General features: G+C 55.0%; 6 protein-coding genes across 6 annotated transcripts; all 6 read left to right on the plus strand.

The window, feature by feature from the left end:
- Nucleotides 1–4578: 4578 nt before the first annotated feature.
- On the plus strand, nt 4579–8339 carry P152DRAFT_450732 (uncharacterized protein; the record flags this gene model as incomplete). Its single annotated transcript, XM_033678186.1, has 5 exons — nt 4579–5414; nt 5467–6969; nt 7021–7424; nt 7487–7943; nt 8039–8339. The coding sequence occupies 5 exons, from the start codon at nt 4579–4581 to the stop codon at nt 8337–8339; spliced, it is 3501 nt and encodes a 1166-aa protein (XP_033532366.1).
- A 3444-nt stretch (nt 8340–11783) lies between these two features.
- P152DRAFT_460036 (uncharacterized protein) lies at nt 11784–13342 on the plus strand. Its single transcript, XM_033679811.1, has 2 exons — nt 11784–12700; nt 12760–13342. Exons 1-2 carry the CDS (start codon nt 11897–11899, stop codon nt 13003–13005), a joined length of 1050 nt encoding a protein of 349 aa, XP_033532367.1. The 5' UTR covers nt 11784–11896; the 3' UTR covers nt 13006–13342.
- Nucleotides 13343–14982: 1640 nt separating this feature from the next.
- P152DRAFT_400354 (putative UTP--glucose-1-phosphate uridylyltransferase) lies at nt 14983–17165 on the plus strand (the record flags this gene model as incomplete). The annotated part of the gene is made up of 3 exons (XM_033676566.1): nt 14983–15102; nt 15651–15746; nt 15798–17165. 3 exons carry the CDS (start codon nt 14983–14985, stop codon nt 17163–17165), a joined length of 1584 nt encoding a protein of 527 aa, XP_033532368.1.
- Nucleotides 17166–18496: 1331 nt separating this feature from the next.
- Nucleotides 18497–19264, plus strand: P152DRAFT_400359 (uncharacterized protein; the record flags this gene model as incomplete). Its single annotated transcript, XM_033676567.1, has 2 exons — nt 18497–18670; nt 18725–19264. Coding segments are annotated over 2 exons (714 nt in total), but the record flags the coding sequence as incomplete, so codon positions are not given.
- Nucleotides 19265–20555: 1291 nt separating this feature from the next.
- P152DRAFT_81871 (uncharacterized protein) lies at nt 20556–21109 on the plus strand. Its single transcript, XM_033683269.1, has one exon. It carries the CDS (start codon nt 20755–20757, stop codon nt 21052–21054), a length of 300 nt encoding a protein of 99 aa, XP_033532370.1. The 5' UTR covers nt 20556–20754; the 3' UTR covers nt 21055–21109.
- Nucleotides 21110–21940: 831 nt separating this feature from the next.
- Nucleotides 21941–26601, plus strand: P152DRAFT_400317 (tricalbin; the record flags this gene model as incomplete). The annotated part of the gene is made up of 4 exons (XM_033676564.1): nt 21941–22448; nt 22500–24881; nt 24936–25076; nt 25124–26601. The coding sequence occupies 4 exons, from the start codon at nt 21941–21943 to the stop codon at nt 26599–26601; spliced, it is 4509 nt and encodes a 1502-aa protein (XP_033532371.1).
- Between the last annotated feature and the right edge of the window lie 19 nt (nt 26602–26620).

Below are 26620 nucleotides of genomic sequence, written 5' to 3' on the forward strand. Positions count from 1 at the left end.
CTTGAAGTTATGCATTTCTACGACCGATCTCCAGCGTTATGACACCAAAGATCGCGTGCATGTGTGTTTAATTCACCAATATCGACCTGATCAGATCAGGGGAAGGAGGATGTTGATGACATCACGTGTTGTGGTATGTCGACCGAGGGACGAGCTATCAGGAACTGGTAAATTCCCCTGCCCGACATCGAACAATAGTTGGTACTATTATTAAGTGAGCTGGAGGTAACCTAGATGGATTCATATCTTTGTGGTAACTATCGTTCTTTTGAGATGTAGTTCAATTGCTTGCCTTGACACCATATTAGGGGGGATACAATATCCCCAGCTGCCAATGGCACCGAAACATCGCATAACCCCTAATGCACAAAACAACATGGCCAGTTCAGGCTTTCTAGAATTTCAATACATCTTCTATTACTGATAGATCAAGGGCTGCATTACATGGCTTTGTATAAAGACATTCTTGAACAAGATGCCACCGAGCCCTAGTACTCCTCTGTACAAATTCCAAGCGATGTTCGGGGGCTGGAGGGGGGATGTATTTCATTCTTAGTCGAAGATGCTAGGACGACCTCCTTCAGTTGTCATTAAGCGAGGTGAAATGTAAAAGTGCCATCGGTTCGCGTGCAGCAACCAGCATACATCAACCTCCGGGGTCCAGCATGGGGTTGCGTGCCTGTTGTTCGAACACCGTTCCCCCTCGACGGCACTGTTTGTCATACATACATATCTGCAAGCCCCCTCTCTTTCTTCACCAATGCTTTAACGGAGCAGCAAATATCCTCCGCCAAATCGAGGATTCCACGGGACGGGTTGGCGGGAAGCAGTTTCAGTCTGTGCTGAACGGATAGTCGATTCCACAAGTTCGATGTTTGGTTCAAATATTGACCTGTAGTAGTTTTAGTGAAAAGCATATGATGTATGGACCACGTTATGGGGAGGCTGGGTCCTGGGGGGGTGCCGGTCCCTGGACTTTCTAGACGTCGTTTCCAGAGGACGATTCCCATGTAATTATACATGAACCAATACTCTGTCTCGGAAGGATTTCCAAACATTGGTGTAGTGATCTTAGTGGTGAATGGTTCCTGGGAAGGAGGGTTCCTGGGAAGGGAGACTCAGGCATTATCTCATTCAAGTTTGCTCTTCATGCAACAATCCCGCGTAGCAGACATACATACCGATACATTCTTTTAAGTTCTATCGGAATACCTTATGGTGACACCAAATGCTCATAATACAATCAGTGCACGACAGACGGATCGGGTCTGGTCATGTGGTACTCAGGCATGAGGCCTGAAGGTCGGCTAAGGCTATGATGGGCTCACCCCTGGAAGCTTCCGCCCACCAATAGTCCACAACAAGCCGTTCGTGCCCTGACTCCTGAAGGTTGACTGCTGAGGGACAACTGTCGGCATTCTCCTAGCGAGGCAGATCCAAGGTGAGCTTCATTATTAAATTGCGAAGTGATGTTCTCCCACGCATGACGTCGATCACAAGCCTTCCTTGTCTCTCAACAATGGAGTCGAAACCCCAAAGGTGGTTGGTACCGAATGGAGACTACAGACACGAAGGAGCTGCCTGGGGCTCTGGGCCTTGGCCCTTAGGGAGCGAGGGGCGCGGGATGAGAATTGAAGAGGGCTTGCAACTTGCAAGGGCTTGGACACATCGGCACATGCAGTTTGATCGAAATTAGGGCCCATCACAGACCCCAAGTCCGGAATTTTTCTATTTTGGTGTCTGACTGGTTGTCGAGCGGAATTCTCCTGGCAAGAGGCATGCCTTAGCGGAATAGCGGCGAGCGACATCTTGGTGTCACACATACCAACGCACACATCCTCCACCCACACACAACGCTCATGTTGTAGTTCGTTGTGCCATTGGCCACGAGATAGGAACCTTATCCATTGCTTTTTGTGTAAGGTGTGGTTCGGAGGTTTTGCGACTTCAGGGCTGACAGTTGATTCAGACCGGTAAGCAGTAGGAATGGGGAAACCCTGTATCAGACTTAGGTACCATATCGGGCGGGGACTTACTATGTAATACGCCCAGGCAGTGGCTGAAGCTGGCAAGCGCCATACTACGTATGCATCATGACTGGTCAAATTCCTTCTTGCGAACTGGGGGGAGGATACGATTATTACGAGGGCACTGCGCGTCGCTCGTTGGAAGCCATGGAGGAGATCCCAACAATATTACTCCTAATCAGAGCACGAAACCGAATGGCGTTCCCAACCCATGGGGTATGATGGAACAGGAAATGCTTGACAGATGGGGCAGGTCTTGGACGACAGCAATAATACTATCTGTCACATCTCACATCTGACTTCCATTGTTTACTGCCAGTGTGATCAGATCTTCAATTCTCCACCGACCACCGACCACTGACCACCACGCACCCCTACTCCCTCGAGGTTATGCTACCTAGGGTTGCCGAATCACCTTTCACCATCCGTAGGAATAGCACATCCACTGAGCATCCAGTATTATCCCCCGATTTCCAGCGCCATCCCACTAGGTAACAATTAACGAGTAACGACCAAGACAAACTCGTGTGGAGTGGTGGTGGTCTGCGCTGGAGGGAAAAAGCATTGCGATCTGTGCTCCATGTACTGCACAGCGTAACTTGTATGTCCAACCACCAACGGTCCCTCGTGTTTGTCCAGACTTTGTCCCAGGCTTCCAGACCTTTCTCGCTCTCCACCTCGTCTTCCTTTGTAGAACTCCCCACGACATGGTCATTCTGCTTCAACTTCTAGATCAATCCGTGGCCATATGCTTCGTCTAAATTCCATTGGAGACGTTGCATAATACTTGCATCTCAAGAACACACCGCCTACGTCGGATACTTCCTCCCACTACCCTTGACCTCGGACCCTGCGCTCCCTGCCACTGGCCGTCGCGCTTCTTTCACTTGCATTCTCCACCACTGGCCAAAACTGCACTGCTGGACCGTCGAGCCATTTGGAGTTAATTGACTCTAGCGGTATTATACCTGACACTGCCAGGCTTTCTGAATCGCGCATCTGAATCGCGCATCCACTGATTTGCACGCTCTCTATCATCATCGACCATTTTTCATCCTATCAGATGGTCCAATCTAGGCGCATTCCTCCCTGCTTCCCTCTGTCTTAACTCTTACTGGGTATCTCTCTCGCTCGTTCATTCTCCTTACAAACCTGCTCCTACGATCGCTATTCGCCTCGTCTGGTCTGGGCCATCCGCTTCCCTGACCTTGACTTGACGGTTCCTCTCACTCAAAAACACCCGATTTCCTGTGGCTTGGCCTAAATTATTGCCCGAGTCACCGCTAATCTTGGCCCGAATATCATTAGCTTGCGATCAACGCACGTATTCGGTGTTTTTGACCCGCATCTTGAAAATACTTGCCGACTCATCTGTTGTGCGGCTCGTTCAACGTCGAGTACCTACTGGTTCACAGTTTCACACGAAGTTGGGGAACGCGTCTCTGGGACGATTTACTATCTCATATTCATCTGGGTTTCAGGACTGGGGAGAGATCTTCTGGATTAACAAGCCGGCGTGCGCCATCGATACCATTCATCTGGGTTTTGGACCTCACGGCGTCACTACCTGGACTTTGGAACAACGTTCAAATCGCTAGGATATCAGGGCACCCAATCGCGAATGTCTCAGCTTCACCATCATCGAAAGAAGCGTCATTCTCTGTATCCATGTCCATGGTAAGAGAACGCTGGCCGAGGGATCTTTGCCACGTTGTTTTAGTCTGACCCGTCCTTTACCGTGGACGGCTTTGTCCGGTTGGCCAGCACAGAATATACTTCTTCTCCACCTCCATTTGGTCGAACCCTTGGGGACAAGAGCGACCTGACCTCGAGGAACCCTACTTGACTCAGATCAACTAGTCCAGGATACCCTCGCCCGCCTGTTCAAGGTTCTGACTTCAGGCCTGGAGTTTGAACGTCGAAGATTCTCCCTCCAACTTTGCCGGAATCGACCGTCAGGAGGAGGAAAAGGAAGTCAAAGCACTTGAGCGATCCCCACTCGTTTCCATCGAACCGCTCACAGCGTTCAAGCCCTCCCCAGGAATTGCCACTTTCATCGAAGCCTTGCATTAACCGTTAAGGATCGCCGTGGTTGCAGGCTTGCAGGTTGCAACTCGACCGCTTGGAGACCTTGCTGGAAAAGAGAAACCTCCGTCTCTTTAAGAATCAAGAATCCAACATCACCCCATTTTCGATTCCTTCGTACCGGGTCCGGTTTCCTTGCACATTGGATCACCGAGCTTTTTCCCCGCCATATCAAGATTGATCCAACCTGGAAAATCCTGAAGCGTGTCTTACGTCGGTATCGCTTGTGCAACCACTCCACCCGTCGAACCGGTCTGCGATTCTCAGCATCATCTGCCTCTTGCGTTATCCTGTGTGAATTGTCCCACACTGCGACACGTGCATGATTCACCAACCTCTCAGCCCTCAGTCCTCAGCTGGTTAGAGCGTCTGGCCACAGCCACCCCAGTTTTTCCCAACCTTTGACGTCGGCTGTGCGGATCCGATTCGGCAGGGCGCATGGCATGGTTCATATCTTTTTATAAGGATGGTGGACGTTGATCCGCGGGACATCAAGCGCCCGCGTTACGAGAACTACTATCCTCCTGCGCAACATCAACCACCCAATATCGGTGGCCCTCAACCGCATTCATCTTCCACTCCAGGACCTCCTCCACCACCTGGCGGATATCCATACGGTCATCCGCCACCATCGTTTGCCTCACGTCCGCCGCCCCCTCCTCATGTGCCCGCTCCGCGTGAACCCAGCCGCGAACCTCCGATCGCCAGTGAACCAACTGTGACTGCCTCCGGTCCCGATGTTAGGCTCCATGGCGCGCCAGTGAACAATCCGGGGAGGAACTTTCCGATCGAGACCCGAGTTCCTCCAAACACCGCCCAAGGCCCACCGGAGATGCAGCGGCCGCCGTCGGGTCAAGGTCCGCCTCGCGAGCTACCCCCTCCAAACCTTGGGCAAGGCTTTCCGACTCCAGGACCGCCGATTCCAGCGCCGGGACCGCCAAATATGCCACCAATGGAGCAACCAGGTCCCCATGTTCCGTTCCAACCCCCCCCCGCCTACCCTCCTGAGCAAATGCCGAACGGAGTTGGACCCAATGGCTTCCATGTGGCCCACCATGCGGAAGGATTCCATCCCCATCCCCCTCATTTCCCGCAAACGCAAGGACCGGTGATGTTCGCGCAATATGCAGCCCCTACGGCAGGAGAGTCGGCGTCGGCGTCCAAGAAACGCCAGACTCGAGCGCAAGTGGCTTGCACCAACTGTCGGGCAAAGAAACAGCGGTGCGATGAAGTGAAGCCGTTTTGTTCGTACTGCAAGCAAAACGACTTGACGTGTCATTACACCGACGTTGCGGCGCCAAAGTAAGTGCCGGGTTCTGTGAAGTATCACGGCGGGAATGCTAATGCGATGCAGAGCGGATAAGCAGCTGAATGACCTGCAGGGCTATCTAAAAGACGGTTTCGATATGATGCAGCAAACGCTGCAGCATTTCAATCGAAGATTTGAGCGCATTGATGAGAAGCTCAATCTACCGCCGATGGATCTGGAGATGCAATCCCCTCGCAAGGCTGACCCAGATCCGGATTCTGATACTATGGAAGACGTGGATGAGCCAAAACCCCTCCTTGGGAAACGCCCACCCGCTCTCCATCGGCATTCGATTGCGGAGGGAATGGCGGACCCATCGCAGGCTCGTCCCGAGTTTGCTCGACCGGCTGAATTACACGGCACTCCCGGCGTGGCCAAGCAATCAGTGGATCCTGATACGGATCCATTGGCAGAAAAGCGTGCCGTTGAAGAAACCCCGGCGGAGGGTTCAGACGAACACAGGACGGGCGTCCATCATCTGGTGAAGGAGTGGAAAGCTATTCGAGACCTGTTCCGCGCGTGCGGTATAGACAGTAAGAATTATGCATCGGACTCTGAGGTTCGACAGGGAGCGATCCGGTTGTATGGTATCGGTCAGGGTCGCGAGACGGACCTGAATGTCATTCAGTCGCCCTCTAGTACGCATCCGATGGAAGATGTCAGTCCGGCGCCGTCCGGGCCCGATCGAGACGGGCTGTGGGGCGGGTTATTCCAGATGAAGCCGAATCTCGATTTCCGATCCGGAAGCTCGATGCAAAGTGAGCATATCGGCGGGCTCAATCCGGATGGATCGCTGAATCTGGATGCGGCGGTCGTTCGACGGCTAAAACTATCATATCTCAACACGATGCATACCCTCCATCCTTTCCTCCCGGCCGACGAGCTCAACATAATTGTGGAATCCTTCATCGCACACTACAGCCCTCAAAATTCCCCCAGGTTCGTCCATGCGGGCCTATCAGGAGGGACATTCGAGGCTGCGGGAATGAAGCGGAAGCACTCGTCAGGTGGGTATACCAGCCGGCAAACGCCCGACCGTACGATCAAGAACGCCGTCGTATTGCTCGTCATGGCCCTCGGGAAGATGCTTGAGTATACGGAATGGCTTCCTCCTATCCCGCTTGGACCCGACGAGCACCCTCATCCGCAATCACCTTGGAACCACACCAGCGTCGAGTCACCGCCCGGATTCGTCCGTCCGTCGCCTCCGTCGTCGGGGAGTGGGTATCCCTCGCCGATGATGGACCACCACACACCAGGAAGCCGACGACCCTCGAGTGGCGGCTTGCCGCCCGATCGGCGGGATGCAGGTCATGTTCCGTATTCGGAGACGCCGAGGAGAAACGTGGACATCATCCCAGGACTGGCGTATTTTTCCCACGCGAGCGGGATTCTTGGGGACCACATTTCGGCGATCGGACTGGCGACCATTCGAGATGTCCATGCGTATCTGCTCGGTGGCCTGTACATGGGACAGCTGTGCCGACCGCTTCAGAGCCATAACATGATTCTGATGGCGTCTCGGCTGTGTCTGAACATCGTTCGATTGTAAGGATCCAGCAACTTCCTAAGTGCCCTTGACCCTGCTAACTCGGGAAGGGATATCGACTGCCTTCGAAACGAAGCTACCGAGGCGTACAAACCACCGAAGCCTACCACTCCATGGAAGGCTCGAGATCTCGAGAACATCAAATTCGTGTACTGGACATGTCTCCAGCTAGAGGGGTACGATACAGATTGCGCGGTCACGATTTTCGCGCCGACTAACGCTGCTTGTAGCGACATTCGAGCCGAGTTTGATGAGTTCGAGGCCAGCGGTATCACCAAATATAGCAGCGATATCGGCTTTCCACACAAAGTGACGCCACCGGCGCATTTGAGAGAGGAGATTCCGGTGTACGACGATAACTCCAGCCCAGAGAATCGAATGATTAGGTACTACAGCATGCAGAACTACCTCCGAGTGCAGCTGAATCGGGTCCATTCGAACCTCTACACCATCGGTAAGACCCACCCTTGTCCTGTTTTTGGTTCAAATATTTAATCCAAGGCATTGATCGTGCAGATCGGAAATCGATGATCTATAACTCGGTGAAACTCCAAAAAGTCATCTACAACGGCGTGATCCTATGGCGGGATTCTCTCCAGCGCCTCGCACCATTCATGGCTTGGTCCGACGTCCACCACCTATCGACTGTGCTCAACGACGCCCGGATTCGCGGCAAGTTCTACGGCAGCGGCTACGTTATATCTCGGCCATATCTCCATCAAGCGATCCATAGCTTCTCGAAAGAGCAGATCGACCAACTGGAACCCGGGGTGTTGTCGTCTCAATGCGAGATGCTCCCCGATCTCCCGCCGTTTGGCTCGGAGATCACGAAAGAGCAGACGCTCATTCCGAAGCCGGAGGAAGTGGTGATGGCGGCCAAATGCTGTTTATGGTTTGCGCAGAAGAGTACGACGGTGTTTGATGGGTTGAAAGGCCGGTGGTTGATCACCAACGTACACGGAACCATCACTGCGTATGTATCCTTTCCATTTCACCTGGAGCTTCTGCATCTCCATCTTTCTCTTCTCCCTCACGCATAACCACCACACCGGGCTAATTCTCGACCAGGCAATTCGGCAACGTGCTCGTCCTCTACGCCGCCCACCAATCGTTCCTCCGCAAGTGCATCCCCACTCACGAACTAATCCGACTCATGGACCGCACCATCGACATTTTGGACCATCTCTCCAACCTCTCCAACATCATGCGAATCAACGCAATGATCTTAAAGAAGGCCCGCGCCATCATCTCGGGTTCCGAACCGACGCCGGATTACCCGGATACCCCGGTAGATCATTTCACCAACCCGAACCCGAGGGCGGCGAGCTTGCCGCACTCGGCGAATACGTCCTTCGGCCGTGGGTCGTAAGTTGAAGGTGTTGGTGATTATGGACCACCGTTTTTGCCTAAGTTCGGAAACTGACGGAGAGTGTCCCCTCTCTGATCTCAAACTCTCGCTTCTACCAAGCAGTCTGACCGCTATCGAAGAAATATCCTCCGCCTTGATCTCATCTTGGCACTCGAACCTCACGGCTTTCCCTTTAGCCGAATTAACGGCCTCATATTGTTTATTCGCGCTAGACTGGAACCTCCCACTCCGCATGTTGCATAGAGATACCCGGGAATCAGCATGGTTTGACAGAGTTGCTAGACTCTCTTTTGTACTTGTATTGGCCTGCTACGGCTTACCTGTACTTATATATGTTCGAGGTTGCAAGACCCATATCAGAACATCCACGCTCTCGGCGATTCTCTTCTCTTACTCCCATCCACACGAGATGTAACTGACATCATCATCCGACCCTACAGAATCTCTACAGTCTTTTGCTTGTTTACTATCTCCTTGTTTTACGGACCCATACGATAATCGAAGTATGCCGGGGATATCTATCGGTTCGTTTCCTTTCAGCTCCAGCTATTTGCGTTTCCTACTCCATTGATACCACTAGCGCCATCCGTACACGGTGTTGGTTGCCATTTCCTGACTCTCGTTGGTGGGCGGCTACCGTTGAGTTCTCGAGCGTCATGTTTGTGTTATTCACTGGGCGGCTTGCACTGAATTTTGATAGATTACAGCATATTTTCTCGCGATTGTCATGTTTCCTCTCGGTTTCTTTTTTCCGGTTCTCGTGGGTTCTGGTTGCGGCGGTGGGATTCGGGAGGGGGTCGGGAAGCAGATTGTTGAGCACGGGGGGTTGGGCCGGGTTATTCTACAGCTGGAGGAAACTGTGCGAGCGCTACTGTCGTGTAAGATTGGGTGGGTGATGTTTCTTATTGTTGCGGCTGTTGCGCTTGGAAATACATGCGAGGGGTCATGGAGTGGTCGGGAATGAACATGCGTTCCAGCGAACATCCCAGTGGAGGAATCCATGGCCCTGATACATGTCTACGGTCCGGTTGAGGCGAATTCAGGGTTCGTTTTAGCGGATGCTTGGGAATAGGGAAGCAATATACCACATCGTAGGCGCATAGTTGAGAAGCAAATGGGCGCTACATAGTCCTTTCGGCAAGTTCAAATACCAAAGCAGTTAATTAACATTCGCTATCGGAGCTCGTCCTACCACGAAATGAAACGTTTCGACAGTCCGATCCATTTTTTCTGTAGTCAACTCGCTACTGGACCATCCCACTCGAACTGGGCGCCCAAGAAACATCATCATCCAACAAATAACGTCTTAACGACCCATTCGGATCACTCCGGCGGCCATCAGCTTTTGAATCGACGTTTTCACTTGCGGGTTCCTCATATGCTCCGACAGGGCTTGCGGGTCACCCTTCGCCTGTTGGAGAATAGATTGCATGACCGGATCCTGCAAGATTTGAAGAATCTGTAGTACAGTTCGTTAGTCAATCTGGTTGTTATGTAAGGGAACGTTCGGGACTCACCTCTGGATCCCTCTGGATCCTCTCCATGGTCTGCTCCTCCGTCTCGCCCTCCCTCGCCGAAAACTGCGCCGCGATGGCCTTCTCTTTCTGCTGCTCGATCTCCCGCCTGTTCTTCCCTTCGGTATCCTGGTCCTCTGCCTCCGAGCACACATCCAAACACTTGTTATACTCCCGCATAGCGAACAGCGCCTGCGCCTTGCGGATGTACGCGCGAATGAACTTCGGATCCCGCTTGATCGCCTCATCGCAATCCTGCACGGCCGATGGGAACGACAACAGCTTGACGAAGCACGCCGCCCGATTGGAGTACCCCCGCGCATCCTCGGGCGCGCGCTTGATCATCTCGCTGTACGCCTCCACGGCGGCGGGCCAGTCGGCCTTCTCGAATTTCTCCTTGCCCAGCAGGCGCGCCTCCTCGGCCAGCGCAGGGTCGATGTACGCGTTCCGCTCAGCGGTGATCTTCGACTTCTCGGCGGCGCGTAGCTTGGCGAGGACCTCAGGGGTGCGGTGTTCGGTGAGGGAGCTCTGGTAGTTCTTGATGGCGTTGGGGAAGTCGTGGAGTCTCTCGTAGGCGGTGCCGATACGGCCGAAGGCGCGGGCGATGAGCTTGAAGTCGGCGAGGATCTCGCGGCCGTAGGCGATGGCTTGGTTGCAGGCGGCGATGCAGCCTTCGTAGTCGCCTTTCTCGAACTTGGCGGCGCCGAGGTTGGTGAGATAGGAGATGTCCTGGTGGAGGTCCCAGGCTTTGGTGTAGTGCTCGATGGCGGTGTCGAATTGGCGTTTCTTGTAGGCGTCGGTGCCGAGTTTCTTTTCCTGGTCGGCTTTTTCTTTGGCTTGGCGTTTCGCGATGGCGTCCTCATCTTCCGGTTCCGGTTCAGGTTCCGGCTGCTTTTGTGGTTTTGAGGGTTCCGGACGCGCGTCGGGCATCGACACATCTTCTTCTGCTTCCCTGGCCTGCCCAGCTTGTTGTGCAGCATCCTCGGGGTTTCCGAATGACATGTCAATCCCCAACAGCACGCTCATGACTGACAAGAACCTGGGATCCCGCATCTCCATGCCGATTGCCTGGGGGTTATTTTTCACCCGTTGCAGCTTCGCCATGAACTCGGGATCAGCCAGGAGTCCGCTCGTCTTCGGGTTCGCGGCGAGCTTCTGCATGAGTTGCGGGTCGTTGAACATGTTTCCTAGTCCTCCCATCGGATCGCTTTCGGCTCCGTCTGCTTTTGCCTCGTTTTCGAGGGCTCGCTTCACTGAGTCCAGTCCGTTCTTGGCTTGGGCATTGTTTGGGTCCAATTTCAGCGCCTCATCGTAGGCGTCGTGAGCACCAACTAAGCGAATTAGCACTTCATACTGTATATTCAAAGCAGTTCCAGCTTACTTAGATCGCCTTTGCCATGCAGCGCGGCACCTTTCCGGCCCCAACCCTTCGCCCAGTCCGGCTTGACCTCCGTCGTCTTCTCTGCATCCTCATACGCCCTGTCGAAGTTCTTCAGCGATGCATAGGCTCCGGAGCGGTTGGAATAAAGGACATGATTTGATGGATCGAGCTTGATCGCTTCGGAGAACTTTTCACTGTTCAAACCCGTCAGTATGTAATGAACATCTCTCATGATGTTGTGGGGTGCTCACATCGCCTCGTCGAACTTCTTTTCGGCGAAGAGCTTGTTGCCTTCGGCTTTGAGAGCATCGGCCATTATTGTAGAGCGGGTCGGTATTATTCTCGAGCTTCGTATTTACAGATTAGATTTGGGTTGTGGTGAAACAAGGAGAAGTGAGGGAGAAGTTGAAGTAGAAGCAGGTCGAAGGGTCGAAGCAGCTCCAGACTTTCCAGAGAATTCCATGAGACCCTGACGGAGATCTGGCCGCTAAACCCGAAGCGGTAGTGACATCAACGGCTATTCAGCGAACGATATTTCGATATTTCGATATTTCGATATTTCCATTGGCCTGCTGCTCCTCCGTCCCGACTATAGAAAGAGCTTGGATATGTTGTTTATGGTCTAAATACCGCACGTAAAATCATTCTTTCAAGGTGGTAAGATGGAGGGCGGCGGTAGACCACCTCTCATCGAAGAGAATAGAGATTCGGGAAATCATACAGTAGAGGGCATCCTCTCCGGGAAATATAATCGGGATTTGCGCCGGTCCAGTGGCACCGAGACAAATCCTGACCTCACCCCCATCGCAGAATGCGACATCCCTATAGGACCGCTTCGATTCTGCGACTCGATCGCCATTAAGAACTACGTACGCACGCTGTATTTAGGCGTCGACCCCTGGCGGCGGGACAACCATTCCGACCAGATCGTCAACGTCTCGGTTCGAGTATGGCGGAAACAAGGATGCCCAATGACTGTCTCCAAACGGGACGACGAAGCAGGGAAACTAGAGGTCAACTACTCCCAACTGGCGCGGACGATTTCGACGGCATTCGAGACGCTCACGGCCTCAAGAGAGCTCGCTGAGCAGCATGCGTTGCACCATTTCGTCGAGATCCTATGGCGCGAGATCTCCCAGAGGGCTGTCGACAATGACTGGAAGATCTGCGCGATGCATATCAAAGCAGACTTGCCCAAGGCGACGCATACGGGAGACTGCCTCAGCCTGGAGCTGTGGCGAGAGCCGAATCTGGGCGATGCCAACCCCAAGTTAAACAGCTCGATGGTGCTCTGCTTCCAGGGCCTCCGGCTCAACGCCTCGATCGGGTTCCACGCCTTCGAGCATCAAGCCAAACAGCGCCTCATCATCACCCTCTGGATCGACACCGTGGACGGCGGCAAGCCCCACGGACCATCCCGCGCACTGCTGAACCACATCCAGGAACTGGAAACCGTTGTCGTCAAGGTACGCTCTCTCCATAACCCCTTCCCATATCCCATACTCAGTACTCACCCACCCCGCAGTTCGTCGAGACCACCATCTTCAAGACTCTCGAAGGCATGGGGAACGAGCTCCTGGCGCTCGTCAAGCAGCGGCTCGGGGACAGCTTCGCCCCGGATATGGCGCCGAACCTACGGCTCCGCATCGAGAAGCCGTTGGCGGTGCCGCTGGCAGACGCACCTATGGTGGAGTTGTATCGGCCATGGATACGGCCGGAGGGGCTGGGGAGCGTAGAGGATGGACAATCGGGGAAGAAGCAGAAAGTGTGAGTGGTGCGGTCGAGATGTATTTGTGGATGATGGTATTATAGCGGACATATGGTAGACAAAATAGATATAGAATGCTTTACGAAGACGTCATGCGTATGAAAACAGGCTTAATACTTTCCTCCACTGCCTCTCTTCGATTCTCTGTTTCTTGTATTGATCCATTTCAGTCTTCAGTCTCCCCATGGCGATTACTTTTGACGGCGCATATTATTCGTAAATCCGTCCGAAAGACATATAACTCATAACTTACCTAGGTTGATCAATCATAATTAAGGGATTCAAGGTTGAGGTGCACAATCCTTCCCAATCCTCCCATTCAGCTGCTTCTCCCCACGTGTACCAACCACAGTCTCAAGCATGGGATTTCTTAAAGCTCCTCCGAATCCTGACAAGCCCCCATCACTCATCTCTCATCAGCCTCTCGGGTGAACATCCTGACATGCTTATGGGATATTCCAGGCGACTGGCCACTGGGCAAGCTGGTTGTCTGGTTCAGGCTCAGCGCTTCGTGTTGAATTTTCTGCTGACTGTGTACATCAGACATTCACACACTAGCTGGGCTCTGCGGATGGTACCGTGGTAACTGGTTGTAGGCGATAGGGTAGCAATTGAACGGTTTCTAAATATGACTTTTCACATCATGTTTTTCGGTCCACATTAATTAAAGGACCTGGGAGTGACTGGGACCATGAACTGAACCATCAGAATTCCATACTCCCATGGGTGATAGTCAATAGATTATTGAAGCGGCTAAATAAGTAAGAATCCTCTTTGGCTGGGTCGACTGGTGAGGTGGGTCGGATACGGGATAGAATACGGAGTCGTCTCCGGATATTAGTAGACAGTACGGATACTGTACTGTAGCCTATAGGTATTCCACATCTGGATAAATCTGGATTGTATCTGGTCCTGAATCACGAATTCTAGAATCCCAATCCATTGAAAAAATCCAACCTCCAAAGGTTCTAGATATCCAATACATTGCCAATGAAGCCACACATGGGCATGGTAAACGTGCAGCAATCACCAACAACAGCTCACATTGATTCAGCCCGATCATAATCCCAAGCGGTGAGCAAAGAGAAATTCTCCAAACGTTTTTCCTCGTTGGGGAGCAACCGGGCATCTGGACTCTGGACCCGGCTCAGCTCCACGCCGCCTCCACGGAAGTGCCGCCAATCCTTCCCCTGTTGGACCAACCCTTGATGGGTCTGACGCCACCCCGCTGAACCGCTGTCAGTCCGGCACAAATGCTCACGACTCACGATGGTCGGGCTGTTCCAGTTGTGATTTGGAGAGCATTGGGGGGGTTTGGGGGAATTTGGAGGGATTCTGGGAGGCGGTTGGGGCTATGGCGTCTTAGTTGCCTATCCAACGGTGTGGATGATTGGCGAAGGGGATGGGGAGTTGAGTTAGCGATGATGATGATACAGAAAAGGGAACTGGTAGAAGATTAAGGCGGTAGGGACGAGTGGGAGAGGTACAAATACACCGAGATCACCTTCATGGAATCATCCTCTGTATTTCGGTCTTCACTTCAACATAACACATAACACTCGTAATTTCATCTGATCCGATCCTGTTTCTCAATTCATCTGTGATCAACCACTTGCCTCCCATCTGTCTACCTCATCGCCACTTTCATCTCCCACCGGACTTTCTGCAGATAGCAAACCATCCTGGTTACATCCTGCGATTAGCCAAAAGCTTGAGAGTTTCTAAACAAAGGTGAGCTTCATCCCTGCTTCGGTGTTGCCCGCCCTGCTTCGAGCCCCTCACCCGATTTCGTCACCGTGCGCGTTGAGAATTCCTGTCTTGGGAGTGAGTGTGTGTTATGTGGGAGAGGAGGTGAATGGCGAAACCACCTGAACCCTTCTCGCCCCAATATTTATGACTTAGTCGTCGCTGACAACTTTCCCTCTTTTTCTGAACAGGACTCTTCGTTTCATATACCATCCAACACATTCACCGTCTGCAATGGTCACGATGACCTCTAAAGCTCTTCCAACACATCTGAAGCCGGCCGCTGCCCTTGGCAATGGCAACGGGGACGCCGAGTTTGCCAGGAAACATCATGGCAAGACGCAATCCCATGTGGTAAGTTCCAATCCCTTTGAATTTCACCATGGAAACGAAGATACACAGCAGCTCTTGTATAGAGGTACCAAGCTTGGGTTACCAAGATTGAGGTCGAGCAGCCGTTGAGGCTCTGAGAATCACCTTGGTTCTCCAGTCTAAACTTCTGGTTCGAGGTGCCAGAAAGTGGAACTCCTCGTGGAATCGCCGCATCACTCAACCAAAAGATCCACTCCTATCATGATCATTTCACCAGCTGCACAGCCTCTTCTCCTTTCCTTCATCCCATTTTCCTTCATTTTCATTCTGTATCTCTAGACCATTTCAGCTTTAAATCTGCCTCAAGTCTTGTCAGGGCACCACTCCATTTGGAAATTTTTACCGTCTCACCGCCTCTTGAGCTATCGTCACCATGAACCTCCAACCAAATGCACACGTCCAAATGGACCCAGCGTCAGCTAGAGTCCGAAATGCCTCAATTGCTGTATTCCATCACCTCCCTGCGTTTTGCAAGCTATCATGTTGCTCAGAAGTTTGTTTGAGTCTCGCACTGACGTGGATGAATCTAGGCCTTCGAGAATACCTCCACCTCCGTCGCCGCCTCGCAGATGCGAAATGCCCTTAACAACCTCGTTGAGGGGGTCAAGGACCCGAACGAGAAGGAGGTCCGTTGAATCCACCACAGCTCCGAGATATTTGGCTTACCATTAGTACAGCGATTCGAGACCGAAATGGACAACTTCTTTGCGCTCTTCCGACGATACCTGAACGACAAAGCAAAGGGAAATGTGATCGACTGGAACCGTATGGGTCCTCCTTCGGAAGGTCAAGTCGTTGAGTACAACACCCTTGGCAACTCCGAGTCGGTGGAATACCTCAAGAAGTTGGCTGTCGTCAAACTCAATGGCGGTCTCGGTACCTCCATGGGTTGCGTTGGTCCCAAATCCGTCATCGAAGTCCGTGATGGCATGTCCTTCCTTGATCTGTCCGTCCGACAGGTCGAGTTCCTTAACCGCACCTACGACGTCAACGTCCCCTTCGTCCTCATGAACTCCTTCAACACCGACTCCGACACGGCCAACATCATCAAGAAGTATGAAGGCCATAACATCGACATCATGACCTTCAACCAGTCACGCTACCCTCGTGTGCTGAAAGACTCCCTCCTCCCCGCTCCTAAGAACTACGACTCCCAGATCTCCGATTGGTATCCTCCTGGCCACGGTGACGTCTATGAGTCGCTATACAACTCAGGCATCCTCGACAAGCTCATTGACCGTGGCGTGGAAATCATCTTCCTCTCCAACGCGGACAACCTGGGCGCGGTGGTCGATCTCCGTATCCTGCAGCACATGGTTGACTCCAAGGCGGAGTACATCATGGAATTGACGGACAAGACCAAGGCCGACGTTAAGGGTGGTACCATCATCAACTACGAGGGATCCGTCCGCCTGCTGGAAATCGCCCAAGTGCCCAAGGAGCACGTCAACGAATTCAAGTCGATCAAGAAGTTCAAATACTTCAACACCAACAACATCTGGATGAACCTCAAGGCCATCAAGCGCGTGGTCGAGAACAACGAGCTCGCTATGGAGATCATCCCCAACTCCAAGTCCATCCCTGCCGACAAGAAGGGGGAAGCCGACCTCTCCGTCATCCAGCTGGAGACCGCTGTTGGCGCCGCCATCCGCCACTTCAACAACGCCCACGGTGTCAACGTGCCGCGTCGTCGCTTCCTCCCTGTCAAGACGTGCTCTGATCTCATGCTGGTCAAGTCAGATCTGTACACTCTTCAGCACGGCCAACTGATCATGGACCCCAACCGCTTCGGCCCCGCGCCGCTCATCAAGCTCGGCTCGGACTTTAAGAAGGTCTCCAGCTTCCAGTCGCGTATCCCCAGCATCCCCAAGATGCTGGAACTCGACCATCTCACCATCACCGGGCCGGTCAACCTCGGCCGCGGCGTTCAACTGAAGGGCACTGTCATCATCGTCGCCACCGAGGGCCAGACGATCGACATTCCGCCGGGATCGATCCTTGAGAACGTGGTTGTGCAGGGAAGCTTGCGGCTGCTCGAGCACTAAGCGCCACCGGGCGTTCCGTCTCGTTTCCGGTTTTGGCGTGTGGATAGGGGCGCGGGCAGTTGGTGAACGCGATTGGCGTGTCACGGGAGGAAGGATCCGCAATCGAGGCAGGCATGCGTACATACATTGCGAATATATATACTTCATCCCGCTGTAATGGTTGTTAAGGCTATGCGAGCCTCGAAAGGAGGAAAGTGGGAATGCTTAGGCGATGAAGCGAGGACACCACACTGTAGCACTACACTGCATTCCTTACTCTACAGTATGTATAGTAGGTAGCAGTAGTTACTCGCAATGATATGATTAGATTCATAGACTCTATGCCCTTCTGATTCACTATTATGCGGTGCTCGCTGACGCGCAGTTTGGTGCATCCATAGATCGGTTTCGTTTGGCCGTCGTCGAATAGGTTTTGTCACATATGGTAATTAAGCACATGCATCCGACCCAAGATGACTGGACCGGGAATGTGCCTGGACGGACTCAAACCTTTCGCAACCAGCCGTTTCAGTTCGCCTTGATGCGACTAGCAGACAGGTAGGTAGATATTCCGTTCGGTCTCCTTCATTCATCGTTGATCACGGGGCAACAAGGCGACTAAGGTCCGGCCTGGCCAGACATGAGACATCAGTAGAATACTCCGATTGATGAGAGTCATATTCAAATTTCAACTCAATCCGATGTCTGGTGCGACAAATGGGAAACACAGCATTCAATAATATAACAATTAAGACAGCGCCTTTAACCTACGCCAACCAACACACCACCGCCAGCCAAGACGGTTGGTCATCTCTCTGCATACGAAGTCGCGAGCTTCAGCTTGGCCAGCAGCTCGATCAGGTCATCCTGACTTCCGATGATGCCGCATGATGCGTCCCGTAGTGCTACTCCGTGCTAAGAACTAACCTGCTCCTCACCCCCGTTGCGTAAACTAACGACCTCCCAGTGATCGCTGGTCGGCCAACCCCATGTGGCAGCCTGTCGGAGCCCGTCGTCCTTCGCCCGAGGCTTTAATCTATGTCGAGTTTTCTTTTCGTGACACCTCGCGAGGACCGATCGTTCTTTGAATCTTTGTTCCACGCGTTGGGTACCTGCGTTGCTGCAGAGCATTTGTCCGTCTATTCTATTCTTTTTGAGTTCGAGTTTGGGTGATATGCTAGCATGCGGAGGACGTTGGGCGGGTTAGCGCATCGGATTGAGAGAATTTGTGGATTGTCGCTTGGTTTCACATGATTCTGGACGGAAATCGACCTGATTGTACGGACTCGAGGACTTTAGGATTACCGAGCTGGGTTACGGAGGTCCGTCTTGCGCGTTGAAAGAGTTTCGGGATGGCAGACGAACCGAAGCCCACCAGTGCGGCGCAGAACGAGGAGGATGGCCACACCGAGCCCTCGGAGGTGGAGACGAAGGAAGCAGTGCAGTATTGGGGATATCTGTTCAAGGCCGATAAGTGCGGGACGAGTAAGCTGGATCGCCTGCTCATGGGGATAGCGAAACATATCGTAAGTTCCACCCGTCTCGACTATTGCGCGAACGACGACTCATGCGCTGCGCAGACCACCACGACCGACCCCAACGACGACTGCACCGACATCACCCCTCACCAACTCGCGACCTTCTACCGCTCCGTCGGCGGCAACTACGACAGCCTCTTCCTCCACAAACCCCCCGCCTCCATCGCCTTCATCTACAAATCCCTCGGCTGCTCCCACTCCCTCCAACCCAGCGACCTCACCGACCCCTACTCGCCCCCCTCCGTCCCCGCCCTGAAGCGCCACGGCTACGTTACCTGGCAGACCATCCAGCTCCTCCTCGAGCCTGCAGAACACGTCCCCTTTCTCCAAACCGCTGTGCATAAATTCGACATCATCGACCCCGACGAGGGGCGCCGCTTTCCGCGAGTCCTGCCGAAAGAGGTCCTCCCCTCCAAACCCGACCAGGACATGCTCACCTGGTTCGAGAGCGTCTCGGAGCGCCTACGCCACGACGCGCAGGCGCTCTCGCGACCCCCCTGGGACTCCGCCGACGATCGCGAATACGAGACCGACGAGCGGGCGGATGCCGCGCGGTATTTCGACCACCAGATGCGACGCGAGCGGGAGCAGGAGCGGAAGCCTAGCCGCCCGGGGACGGCGCAGCGGTACAGTCGCGAGCCACCGCGGAGCCCGATGGACTTCATCGAGGACCGGGGGCGGGGCGTGGTGAATAGTATTCGGCATGTGTTTGGGCGAGAGGAACGGAAACATGGGAGGCGGAGGGAGGGGGGTGGGGAGGAAGGGGACGATGAGGGGGTGGGGTTGGAGCGGCGGGGGTATCGGCGAGGGAGCGCGAGGAATAGTCCGCGACGAGAGGAAGGGCTGGAGATGGGGCGGCATGCGCGCGGTGGGTCGCATTCGATGGATCTGAGGGATTTGAAAGGGTCGGGCGACCGGGAACGAGAGGCACGGCGGGCGTCGAGTCTGCGAGATGGGCGGGCGCCTCATGATCGAATGCCTCCCCCGAATCCGACCGCCAGCTACTCCCCCCGGCCTCGCCCAGCGGCCGCGCCCACACCATCGCACCCATCCCGCTTCCCATTCCGGCCCCCCTCCCCCGTCCAAACCATCTCGGACTCCGACACCTCCACCTCCACTTCCACCGCCCCCCACCCGGAGCCAACCCCCCGCCCGCCCCCCCGCCACCGCTCCCACTCCCCTGCCTCCCCCGACGACTACTTCTCCCGCCCCCTCCCCTCCCGCGACGAACGCCGTCACTCCACGCACGGTGCCCCCGCTTCCCCCACCATTGTCGTCCCCGACCCGGACACCCCCGCAGGGTTCCACCCGAGCGACTCGCCGATCTTCGCGAAGGTCGTCTCGAACGCGTCGAGCAGCGCGTCGAACCATCTGCACCCGCCGGAGGTGGACGGGGGCGCGCCGAGGAGGTCAAGGAGTCCCGGGTATGTTCCGCAGGGGGAGTATGGGGGTGAGGGGAGGAGGAGGCAGCGGGTGGAGGGTAAGAGGGACTATAGCGGTGGACCTGTGTATGCGGGGCGGAGGTACGAGTACGCGGAGGCGGGGAGGAAGAAGGGCGGGAGAGAGAGGGAGAGAGAGGGGGGGGATGGGAGGAGTAAAGAGCGGGAGTGGGAACGGGAGCGAGATCGGGAGCGCGTGCGAGAGTACGAGATGGATCGGGAGCGGAGTCGGTTGAAGCGGGAGGGTCGGCGGGCGGAGCGGGAAAGGGAAAGGGAAAGGGAAAGAGATGAGCGGGAGAGGGATGAGAGGGCGTATGCGTATGAGTGGGAGAGGGAGCGGCGGAGCAGGAGTCGCGAGGAGAGGGGGCGGAGTAAGAGTGGGAGTAGTTCAGCGTATAGTGGGGCGAGCGCGGTGGGTGTGGGGGGGAGGCGGTATCCGGTCGTGGGGACGGCGTCGAGTGGGAGTGGTCGACGGAGGGGATTGTTGCCTTGATCGGGAGAGGACCTCCACGGTTATGAAGTAATGCCATGATGACTGGATGAGCAGGAACAGTGTTATGTCCGCAATTGGACTACTGTTGGACACTGGTATATATAACGTCCCTACCTTAGCTACTTACTGTACAGCGATATATGATAGCCATGTTACTATTGTTCTTATATTCACTCTTTACACATTTCCCTGCCCCTAAGACCTTGACCGCTCCGAGCCTCATGAACGTCTTAACTCGTGACCGTGAGAGACAATCCCACCCACTTATCACTGATCACCTGGCCGGCTGGGCCGCCAACCAGTCGCCCATGTCCTTGATCATCATTGACGGTCCATGCCAGTTGCCAAGTCCCCAACAGATTCCGATCAACCCGATCTGCTCACCCAGCCGTCTGCAGCTAGTGACAAGTGACAAACTAGTATCGCGAAAGGAAAGCTAGCGTCGATCATGTGCAGGAAGGCAGCCTGAGGGCCTGAGGCAGGAGCCTGAGGCAGGGCAAGGAATGGGCAACGTAAGCTCTCCATGTCACACGTCACAGTATTACGATGATGATTACCGGAGATAATATGGTAGGTGCTAATTGATTGCTAGGAGAGGGATTATCAATCTTAAGATCATGCAACGGAATAACCCACGATACCATCATTTCCGTTTAGCGGATAGATGAAAGACATTGATAGTTTGCTTGGCGCAGCACTAAATCCGCCAGCAATGAGCTCACGGCTCACGGCTTTCCACCTTCCATGGCACAACAACCGAAGCTCATTCTCAACCAGACGACATCTGGCAGTCTGTCACTCTGGAATTCCACTGCGTCACCCCAACCCCCCCTTCCTTTTGCCATCCTTCTGTTCCTCTCCTCCACTCATTCCCACTTCATCCCCTCTAGCCTCCTCCACTCCGTCATCCCGCCCAACCAAGTGGAGTCCATGAACCCGAGCGGCTTCGGCGTCGCAAGAGATCCTAGCTCCACCGGTTAGCAGGCCCAGATGGTGCATACGTCGGCGCTTCATTTCCATTTTACTACCCTCCACTAAGCTGATTTGCAACCGGAATTCCTCCTCGCCATCTTAACCTCACGAATCCTGGCGATAAGCAGGTCCAACTACTCATCGTTGTGCAACATTCCCCCCAATTGAGCGTTTGCGTGCCGTACTATTCACCTCCCCGCTGCCATCTAACCCAACTGCCCATCATACACTACAATCGTGATATCACTTCCCTCCTTTGTCCACCTACCTTCCTTTGCTCTTCTCTTACACCTACGGCGCGAACGCAACTCCACCTCCTCTCCGCAGTCCTTAAATTCCTCGGACCCAGCCACTATGGCATCCACCACCGACGCACGAGCCTCAGAGCTCAAGGAGCAAGGCGCCATCGAAGCCGCCGCGGATCCCGCACAGCCCGTGACCGCCGCCGACGCAGAGAGAACGATCGTCGAAGAAGCGAAGAAGGCCGGAAGCGCCGCGTACCAATTCGATCCGGATGCCTCGGCCGCGGAGAAGGCCGCCCAGGTGAAGGCGGAAATACCCCCAGGGTTGACGAAAGAGCGGAATCCGCGGGCGTCGGCCCTCGTTACAGATATTGACGACGGAACCGGCGCGGAATACGACTTGCCTTCGCCTTCGAGGGCGGGGGTGGTGGAGCCGGGTTCGCTGGCGCAGGCCGAGGACGCGAATGGGGCGTTGTCGGAGGAGGATAAGGAGACGTGGGAGAAGGTGGGGTGGGCGCCGAGATTTGGGATGCCGAAGGTCCTAGGAGAGGACGAAGATGCAAGCTTGCTGGACCACCAGACGATGCTAGAGGGGAAGCTCTCGGAAACGCTATACGGAGGTATGCTGAACCCTTAAAGTGGGTGAATCTATACTCACTAATTGACTTCAGACTGGTACCACAATACGGGGATCATTATCTTCGCCAGTCTTACGAATTGGGTAGTCGGCATCCTCGGTGGTGGCTTAGGATGGGTGTTCATCATTCTGGCATTCTGCGGTACATACTACCGAACCTCGATCCGCCGCGTACGACGCAACTTCCGCGACGACATTTCCCGCGAAATGGCGAAGACGAAGCTCGAAACCGACACCGAAACCCTCGAGTGGATCAACAGCTTCCTACTCAAGTTCTGGCCCATTTATGCACCGGTACTTTGCAAGACAATCGTCAGCTCGGTCGACCAGGTCCTATCCGTGTCTACCCCTCCTTTCTTGGAAGGCCTGCGCATGAAGACGTTCACGTTGGGCACCAAACCCCCGAGACTGGAACACGTGAAGACCTATCCGAGAGCGGATGACGACATCGTCTTGATGGACTGGAAATTTAGCTTCACTCCGAATGACACGGCCGATATGACGGCGCGGCAGATCAATATTAAGGAGAACCCGAAGGTCGTCCTTGAGGTTCGCGTCGGGAAAGGCGTCGTCAGCAAGGGCCTCGACGTCATTGTGGAAGACATGGCGTGCACGGGTCTGATCCGGGTCAAAGTGAAGCTTCAGCTCCCCTTCCCGCATATCGAACGCGTGGATATCTCCTTCCTGGGACGGCCGGAGATCGACTATGTCTGCAAGCCGATCGGAGGCGACATTTTCGGTCTGGATATGGGGTTCATTCCAGGGCTGCAGAGCTTTATTATGGAAATGATCCACGGGACGTTGGCACCGATGATGTACGACCCGAACGTTTTCCCGATCGAGGTCGCGAAGATGTTGGCGGGAACGCCGGTCGACCAGGCCATCGGTGTGCTGCAGGTGACTTTCCATGGTGCGCAAGGGCTGAAGAACTCCGATAAGCTTGCAGGGACTCCAGATCCTTACGCGGTAGTCTCGATCAATAACCGCGCCGAGCTTGCCCGCACGAAAACGATTTATGAGAATGCAAATCCACGATGGGGCGAGACTATCAACGTCATTGTGTCAAGCCTCAAGGACTCGCTTACAGTTCCGATCTATGATTACAACCAGTACCGTAACGACAAGGAGCTTGGTGTTGCTACGTTCCCTCTCGAGAAGCTGGAGGACGACACAGAGCATGAGAACCTGCAGCTCGAGGTTACGGCGAACGGCAAGGCACGCGGTGTGATACAATGCGACGTGCGCTTCTTTCCCGTGCTCGGGGGCCGCAAGCTCGACAATGGGACCGTCGAAGCGCCGCCAGAATCTAGCACTGGCATCTGCCGCTTCAACGTGGAGCAAGCTAAAGCTTTAGACGGAACGAAGTCCCTCGTTGGGGCCCTTAACCCCTATGCCGTCCTTCTCCTCAACGGAAAGGAAGTGCAAACATCGCACATACTCAAACGAACCAACAACCCCATCTGGTCCGACGCTCACAAAGAGCTGCTCATCACGAATCGTAAGACGGCGAAGCTGGGCCTGGTCATCAAAGATGACCGCGACATTACCGTGGATCCGATCGTTGGCAGCTACCAAATCAAGCTGGACGACCTGATCGACCTGTCCGAAAAAGGCCAAGAATGGTACAACCTCTCGGGGGCAAAGACCGGCCGTGTCAAGATGTCCGCTCAATGGAAGCCAGTTGCTCTGAAGGGCGCGTTGGGTGGTAGCGGAGGGTACGTGACCCCGATCGGAGTCTTGCGCTTCCACTTCCGAAACGCACAGAATCTTCCCAACGTGGAGACCCTCGGAAAGAGCGATCCCTATGTCCGCGTGTTGCTCTCCAGCCTCGAGAAGGGCCGAACCGTGACGTTCAAGAACAACCTGAACCCGGACTGGGACGAGGTCCTCTACGTCCCGGTGCACACGCCGAAGGAGAAGTTGCTCATCGAGGTCATGGACTCCGAAAATATGGGACGTGACCGCCAACTCGGCCATATTGAGCTCTCTGCCGCGGACTACGTCTTCGAAGACGTGGAATCCGGCGAGTTCAACGTCTACGAACCGAAGTCCTACAGCCACACGCTTCGCAGCGGACACGGCGTCCCAGGCAAAGGCACGCTGAACTACTCGGTGGGCTTCTACCCGACGCTGCACGTCGTGGATCCAGACGAGGAAGAGGAGGAACGGGCGAAGGAGTCGATGGACGGCGCGCCGCGACCGAGCCACGAGACGGGCGAGTCCACCCCGAAGACGAGCGTCGAGAACGGCAGGAGGAGCGCCGAGTCGGCGGCGACGCCCGACAAGCGTCTCTCCTCGCTGAAGAGCAATGGAAACGGGAAGAACAGCATGGAGTCGGACGACGGGGCGATCGGGCACGTGGTGCGAAAGGAGCCGCCGAAGATCCGGCTGACGTCTGATGTGTTGCAGCAGTACGGTGAGTATATTGACGATCTACATCACGAGGCGGAGGGGCTCATAGCATCATTAGATTGTGGTCTTATTATTTTCAAGCTGATCGATGGTCGGTTGGCGGAGGCCGACTGCCATCTGGAGGTGCTGATGGATGATAACGTCTTCCCGGCATACACGAGCTCGAAAGTCAAAAACAGGACCCATACGTTCAACGAAAGTGAGTTATCCTGCATACCGCTTTTGCACACGACTGACACTCCTTAGCCGGCGACGCGATGGTTCGTGAGCTCGAGTCCTCCCAGATCACGCTCCGATTGGTTGAGGAGGTCGACAAGAAAGGAGAGGGCAAAGGCAATAATGTCGTGGCCAAACTGTCCGGCCCGACTATCGACACCCTCCGACGGTGCCTCTACACGCCCACCGAACTGACCATGTCCGATGAGGACGGACGGCAAAGTAAGGTGACCGTATCCCTCAAATACCTCCCCGTGAAGATGCGCCTCGACCCATCCGAGTCCTTTAACAATCAAGGCGAACTCCGTGTCGAGGTCGTCGACGCCGCCGACCTGCCCGCCGCCGATCGGAACGGCTACTCGGATCCGTTCTGCAAATTCGTCCTGAACGGCAAGTCGGTGCACAAAACAGAAACGCAGAAGAAAACCCTCCATCCCGCCTGGAACGAGATCTTCACCGTGTCCATCAAATCTCGCACCGCCGCCAAATTCGAAGTGGACGTCTACGACTGGGATTTCGGTGACTCGGCCGACTTCCTAGGCAAAGCCGCTATCAACCTGGACGCCCTCGAGCCCTTCCAGAAGCAGGAAGTGACTCTTGGCCTGGACGGCAAATCCGGCGTCGTCCGCCTCCGCATACTCTTCAAGCCGTCCTACGTCATGCGCACCCGCCAAGGCTCCTCCACCTTCCAAGGAACCTTCGCGAAGCCCGGCACCATCGTCGGCGCCCCCATCAAAGGCGTCGGCAAAGGCGCCGTCCTCGTCGGCGGCTCCGTAATCAAAGGTGCCAGCTTCATCCGCCACGGCTTCAAAGGCAAGAAATCCAAGCCCGCTGCCGTCCCCGACGAGGACTCCACCCTCCCCTCCACCACCTCCAGCATCGACGGCAACGGCAACGGCGCGGCCACACCCGAACGCCGCGCCAACGACCCCCTCCCCTCCATCGAGACTACCCCCTCGCCCTACGCCCACACCCGCCACAAGTCCTCCGGTGCCGCCTCCTACATGTCCGGCATCGGCGGCTCGCCCGGCGGCGCCGACATGGGCGTTGCGCACGTCGCCATCCTCGCCGCTAGTGGCTATCCCACCGGCACGAACGTGCGCGTGCACGTGCACACCGTCCTCCCCAAAGCCAAAGAGATCCTCAAAACCAAGGCGCAGAAACTCGGCGCGGACGGCGGCGACGTGCGCTGGGACGGCGCGGCCGCGGAGGAAGTCAAGCTATCTGCGCCGGCGGACGCGCAGTTCAAACTTGTGGTCAAAGATCACAGCACGTGGAAGGTGGACGACGAGCTCGGCGAGGCGGCGTTCTTCATCGACGATCAGGGGACGAGCGAGGGGGTGGAGCGGAGCGTGGTAGTGGGCGGGGGGACGGTGGTGTTGAAGACGTGGTTTGTGGCGGCAGATGCAGAGGAGGGGGGGAAGCATGGGGGGAGCTTGAGTCCGGGGAAGGCATTGCGGAAGGGGCCGAGCGTGTTGAGGAGGGATCGGAGCGCAACCCCGGCGTAGGGGGGTGGAGTCGTTGACG

The sequence above is a fragment of the Eremomyces bilateralis genome (genome assembly GCF_010015585.1).
Source record: "Eremomyces bilateralis CBS 781.70 unplaced genomic scaffold P152scaffold_16, whole genome shotgun sequence".
Taxonomy (NCBI): domain Eukaryota; kingdom Fungi; phylum Ascomycota; class Dothideomycetes; order Eremomycetales; family Eremomycetaceae; genus Eremomyces; species Eremomyces bilateralis.

Excerpts from the sequence above, each read along its gene's own strand:
- P152DRAFT_460036 (XM_033679811.1), top strand. The coding sequence starts at position 11,897 with ATGGAGGGCGGCGGTAGACCACCTCTCATCGAAGAGAATAGAGATTCG. Across the intron at positions 12,701-12,759 it reads TGGAAACCGTTGTCGTCAAG|TTCGTCGAGACCACCATCTT; the intron begins GTACGCTCTCTC and ends CCCACCCCGCAG.
- P152DRAFT_81871 (XM_033683269.1), top strand. The coding sequence starts at position 20,755 with ATGATAGCCATGTTACTATTGTTCTTATATTCACTCTTTACACATTTC.